This window comes from Artemia sp. Qi Xiang Cuo, chromosome 5, assembly GCF_049724085.1.
Source record: "Artemia sp. Qi Xiang Cuo chromosome 5, ASM4972408v1, whole genome shotgun sequence".
Taxonomy (NCBI): domain Eukaryota; kingdom Metazoa; phylum Arthropoda; class Branchiopoda; order Anostraca; family Artemiidae; genus Artemia; species Artemia sp. Qi Xiang Cuo.
This window is the reverse complement of record NC_142798.1, coordinates 3,303,940-3,309,939: the sequence shown is the minus strand read 5'-3', so window position 1 is coordinate 3,309,939 and position 6,000 is coordinate 3,303,940. Positions and strand designations below refer to the sequence as shown.

Below are 6,000 nucleotides of genomic sequence, written 5' to 3'. Positions count from 1 at the left end.
AATTTTTCAACAAATATCCACGAATTCTATTTTCTAATTTGACTGATCGCTGTCTTCCAAACTTTAAGTTTTGACTTTTTGTTTTGCTTGGCTTAGAAAAACCACGGCTGTCTCAATGTGGGAGTAAGGGAACTTTTTATCGGTGTCGTAAACTGACAGGGCTTAATTTCCATTGCCAATAGATTTTAGAAATCGGCTATACGAAAAGAAAATTATGACTAATGCCAAAATCTGTGGAAGACAAGCCAAAAAACTTGGAAAATAGTATAAACTTTTAGCTGGGGTGTATGGACGTGAGCCGGATTTGCTACAGGAACAGTGTCAGTGCTTGTTGAGGAGTTGCAAGAAAAGTCAACACTTACAAAAAATGGTATGGAAAGCATTTATTTCTCATTTAAGAGTCTTGTGAATTGTCAGAAAAGCAACCGTGATATTTGGAAAGTTCATAAAAGTGTTTTAGTACTTTTAAATAAGCTTATTATTCTAATTAAACAGACTTTGTTTTTGATGAGTCATTATTAAATAATCGGAACAAAAAATTCAAACTTTAGCATAAAGAGCGAGGTATTGAGGATGGGGCAACCCCTTCATATACGTAATAATCTCGGTTCGTTTGAAGTTTAATGTTGCTCCTTACTTTCAGCTGAAAAACTTGATTTTTTTTTTTGCTTGATCAAACAGTTCGTGGTAACGAACTGTAAGTAAGGTGCGACCCGGCTCAATAGTAACCGAAAGTCTAAAAAACGGAATTTTGATACAAATAGATACATAAGAAGAATCAGATTTCCATGCTGATTTCAAATATATAAGTTTCATCAAGTTTAGTTTTACTCATTAAAAGTTACTGCCTGAGAAAATTTGCCTTATTTTCAAAAAAAGGGGAAAACAACCCCTAAAAGTCATAGAACTCTAATGAAAATCACTTCATCAGATTCAGCGTATCAGAGAGCCCTACTATAGAGGTTTCAAGCTCATCTGCAAAAATGTGGAATTTTGTATTTTGTGACAGAAGAACGATCACGGATGGGTATTTATTTGTTTGTTTGTTGTTGTTTTTTTCCCCCAGGGGTGATCATATCGATCTAGTAGTCCTAGAATATCATGAGAGGGCTCATTCGAACGGAAATTAAAAGTTCTAATGCCCTTTTTAAGTGACAAAAAAAATTGGAGGGCAACTTGGCCTCCTCCCACGCTCATTTTTTCCCCGAAGTCACCCAATTAAAATTTTGAGATAGCCATTTTGTTCAGCATAGTCAAAAATATAATTAATATGTCTTTGAGGATGACTTAATCCCCCCACAGTTCCCGGGTGAAGGGCTGCAAGTTATAAACTTTGCCTATTGTTTACATATAGTATTGGTTATTGGGAAGTATACAGGTGTTTTCAGAAGGATTTTTTTCTAGTGGGGGGTCGGGGTGGGAGTAGGGGTTACGGGGGAGGATCTTTCCATGGTGGATATTTCCTTGGGGGGCGCCTGATTTCCCAGCATTATTTAAAAAACCATCAGAAATTAAATAAAAAAACAAGTTTTTTTTCAACTGAAAATAAGGAGCAACATTAAAACTTAAAACGAACAGAAATCATTACGTATATGAGAGGGTTCACCCCCTAGTCAATATCTCGCTCTTTACGTTAAAGTTTTTTAGTACTTTCAAAAGAGCTATCTATTCTAATTAACCGGCCCTTGTGATTCAGGGGTTTGCTATTCAAACAAAATTCGAACTTTAGCGTAAAGAGAAAGGTATTGACTAGGGAGGGAACTCCCTAATATACGTAATAAAAACATACGAATATAGAAATCGTTCCGTAAGTTAATGCGTAAGTAACGTCAGAACAAAATTTCGAGATAGCCAAATAGCCAAAAAAAAGGAAAATTAATGTGCGAATTTCGTTTTAATTATTCATGTACGGTGAGCCAAAATCAAAGCTGCATTAATTCAAAAACGTTCATAAATGAAATAAAAAAAACAAGTTTTTTTTAACTGAAAATAAGGAGCGACATTAAAACTTAAAATGAACAGAAATTATTCCATATATGAAATGGGCTGTCCCCTCCTCAACGCCTCGCTCTTTACGCTAAAGTTTGACTCTGTCTCACAACTTTATTTTTTAAAGCAATAAAAAACTTTAGCATAAAGAGCGAGGCGTTCAGGAGCCGACAGCCCCTTTCATATACGGAATAATTTCTGTTCGTTTTAAGTTTTAATGTCGCTCCTTACTTTCAGTTAAAAAAAACTTGTTTTTTTTAGTTAATAAGTAAAAGAAGCCAGGGTTAGTATAACGAAATATTAAAGAGGGATCCCTAGATTCAGTCACGACAACCCAAAAGGCGTTATACATCATAACACAGAGTGTGTGAGAGAGTTAAACCTGAAAATTATGAATAAAATTTTTTTAGAATATTTTTTGAGTTTTTTTTTAGAATATTTTTTTTTAAATATTCAATAATAACTCAAAATAATTGTTTTTTAGAATATTGTTAAAGACCAATGGTTTGTTCAAAGAAATTACTTTTGCAAGAAAAGAAATTACTTCTAGACACTAAAAGCTGAAATGGTCTAATTTTCAGCTCTTTATGTGAAAAAATGAAAAAAACTCAGAAACTTCTAAAAATCTTGAGAATAAAATAAGTTAGGAGAACACAAATTGGTGAAATTCTTGATCATGGGATTTTTGCTATCTTGGAAAGTGGGTGAGTTAGGTGGCTGAAACTTTCAGAAGTGTATCTACAGTAGGTGGAGTTTTCGGGGCCAGGCCTGATAAGAACCTTTGGTATTTCTGAATTTCTGCGCACCTTTTATTGAAATTATCAAAAAACTTCTTTTTATGTTAATGGGTTCTTTTGAAAAAAGTTTCATGTTTAGGTGCAGATCTACAGCCCAAATTATTTCCTGGGTTTCCAAGCTCCTCTGTCAACTCATTATCTATTTATGAGGCTTAGAACATTGCAAAGAAGATAGTTTTTTGCCAATTCTGGCCAAAACAATTGTTTCCGTAATTTTGATTTTAGTCTGCAATTCTTATACTTCAGGTTTTGAAAGCATACATCCAATTATGTGAATATGATTTGTGCCATAATAGAATTTTCTAAGAAAATAGAACGTATTTTTAAATAACTTTTAAAATTTTGTAAATTAGAACATAGCAAAGGCTCTCATACACTCCTTGACCTCATTTGAAATCTAGACTATATTAATTCTTGGAAGCATAACTTCAATACAAAATCTATCTATGCTCAAAATCTATATATATAAATATATATATATATATATATATATATATATATATATATATATATATATATATATATATATATATATATATATATATATATATATATATATATATATATATATATATATATATATATATATATATATATATATATATATATATATATATAGCTTGTTGCATATACTTTTAAAAATATCTCCCACAGCAAAATTTATTCCTAAAATCATTCCTAAAACTTTCATTATTTTAATTTGACTACTTTTTAGTATTACAAAAATCCTCTTGTTTAACCCACTGATTACAGAAATTTTTTGAGTTTGTTTATTCGTAGGTTTAGACAGATAAGTTTGTAAAATTACCGGTAAATGCTTTCTTAATTATCGCATCTCCTCATCATTCCTGCGGAAAGGGTTCTTAGCCTTGGCACTGATTACATTAGAAACTTCTGGTAGGGTTTAATGTTGTTTTCAAGCAAACTCGCTTCCATGAATAGGTTAAATCCTTGTGCTCGAATCCAAAGCACATATCTAATGGTTGTTTTAATAATGAAATTTTATGCTCTTTGAACCCCTTTTGTCGGTTCATCCACTGGATGCTTCCTGGATTCTGTGTCGATGATATCACGTGATAAACTATAAATTAAAAACTTAAGCCAGAATATATTAGTATTTTACTGAAAAAAATTCAAATGAATTTGCTGAAAAAATGTGCACTATCAGTTTAATATACATATGCTGATAAGCTATTTATTCCTTAAAATTTCAATTAATTTTTATTTTCTTAAAGTAACAAGTGAAAAAATTAAAAAGATTTTTTTCAGTAAAGTACAAATTATATTCTGGCTTTTAGAACGCATAGGGTTTAGAACCCTACCCTACTCAGATTAATTTTTGCTCGTTTTGTGTTTGACTTGCTTTAATTTCTGTTTGTTTTGGGCTTCATTTATTGATACTGATTTGTGGTAGTTGTATGCTTGGTAGATTATTTGATTCTATTTTTGTTCATTTTTGGTTTAATGAAGTTCTTTACTTTTTTTGAAAAAATTTATTTTGTGCCAAAAGTTTTTTTTTATTAATTTCTGTTCGTTTTATATTGACATAGTCTTTTTCAGGAAGAAACACTGAGCCTCTTCTGATGTTAAACAACCATTCCTTCCATAAAAATCTTTAGCACCCCCTGGGCATAACTTACAACCCTTGCCTATAAACTCTATGGTTTGTTTCAACCCCAAAAGCCTTGTTATATGATATTTAGACTATTTTGAATAGAGTTGCTGTCTCAAAATTTCTATAAGACGTATTTCGGGACAATATGACGTGTGTGTAGGGGTGAGAGGGTAGCTGCCTTCTGATCACTTTGACTCTTAAAAAGAGCAATAGACCGTTGGATTACCAATCCAATGAGCCTCCTTTGAAGTTTATATGACCACACTTTCTATAAGAACCCTGTATGTCCCTAGGGCACAACTTACAGCCCTTTACCTGAGGGCTGGGGGATTTGTTATCCTCAAAGACATAATTTCCAGACCTTTCTGATAGGCTTAACAAAATGGCTATATAAAAATTTCGATTGGAAGTGTTCGGGGAAATGATAGGCGTGGAGGGAGACATTTGCCCTCTGATAAATTTCGACTAATAAAAAAGGCACTAGTCCTCTCAATTTCCAATCGAATGAGCCCTTTTTGAAGCTTCTACAACAAAATTTTCTATAAAATCCTTATATGCCCCAAGGGCATAACTTACGACCCTTGTCATGAGGACTATGGGGGGAGGGTTGTCATCCTCAAAGACATAATTTTCAGACCTTTCAACTACTTTGAACAAAATGGCCGTATCAAAATGTTGGCCGGAAATGTTTGGGGAAATGATGGGTGTTTGGGAGGGGGACGATTCTTCCTCTGATTATTTTCGAATATTAAAAAGGGCAATAGCCCTCACTATTTCCAATCGAAAGAGCCCTTTTTGAAGTTTTTACGTAAACACTTTCTATATGACATTATTTAACCCCAGGCCATAACTTACAACCTTAGCCCCGAGGGCTGTTGGGGGTTGTCATACTCAAAAACATAATTTCCGGACCCTTCAACTACGTTCAACAAAATTGCTTTTTCAAAATTTTGATTGGAAGTGTATGCGGAACTGACGGGGAGGGGGGGGGGCATTCGCCCTACGATCGCTTTTCACTATTAATAAGGGCACTAGCCCTCACAATTCACAAATGAATGAGTCCTTTTTGAAGTTTTTACGACCAGGTTGGCAAAGACCTAATTTCGAGAACTTTCAATTACGTTGAACCAAACGTCAATCTCAAAATTTTGATTGGATGTGTTTGGGGAAATGGTAGGCTTGAGAGGAGCGTCAGTTGCCCTCCAATCACTTTCAGCTATTAAATAGGCCACTAGTGCATTCAAAAAGAATGAACCCCCTTTGAAGTTTCTAAGCCAACGCTTTCTATGAAGGGCATAACTTACAACCCTTGCGCTGAAGGCTGTCGGGGGAGTGTCATCCTTGAAGACATAATTTCCAGACTTTCCAACTACGTTGAACAAAATGACTATCTCAAAACTTTTATTGGATGTTTCAGAGGCAACGCTGTAGCGTTGCCTATTATAAAGGCCATACGGCTCCAATGTTTTATTATTATTATTATTATTATTATTATTTTTTCCCAGAGGCACTTCATTTGGAAGGGGTCATCCTAGAAACTTCAAAGGGGGCTCATTCGATTGGAAATCGAATGTTCTAGTGCCCTTTTGAATAGTCGAA

The 6,000-nt window shown here is 33.8% G+C and overlaps 1 protein-coding gene across 1 annotated transcript in view; it reads left to right on the top strand.

Moving 5' to 3' along the window:
• The first annotated feature begins 238 nt into the window (after nucleotides 1-238).
• Nucleotides 239-6,000, top strand: part of LOC148951725 (troponin C-like) — a 29,667-nt gene continuing 23,905 nt past the window's right edge. The window contains exon 1 of the mRNA XM_089089297.1: nucleotides 239-370. Coding sequence (XP_088945423.1) covers nucleotides 368-370 — 3 coding nt within the window. The 5' untranslated portion in view covers nucleotides 239-367. The remainder of the gene's footprint in view (nucleotides 371-6,000) is intronic.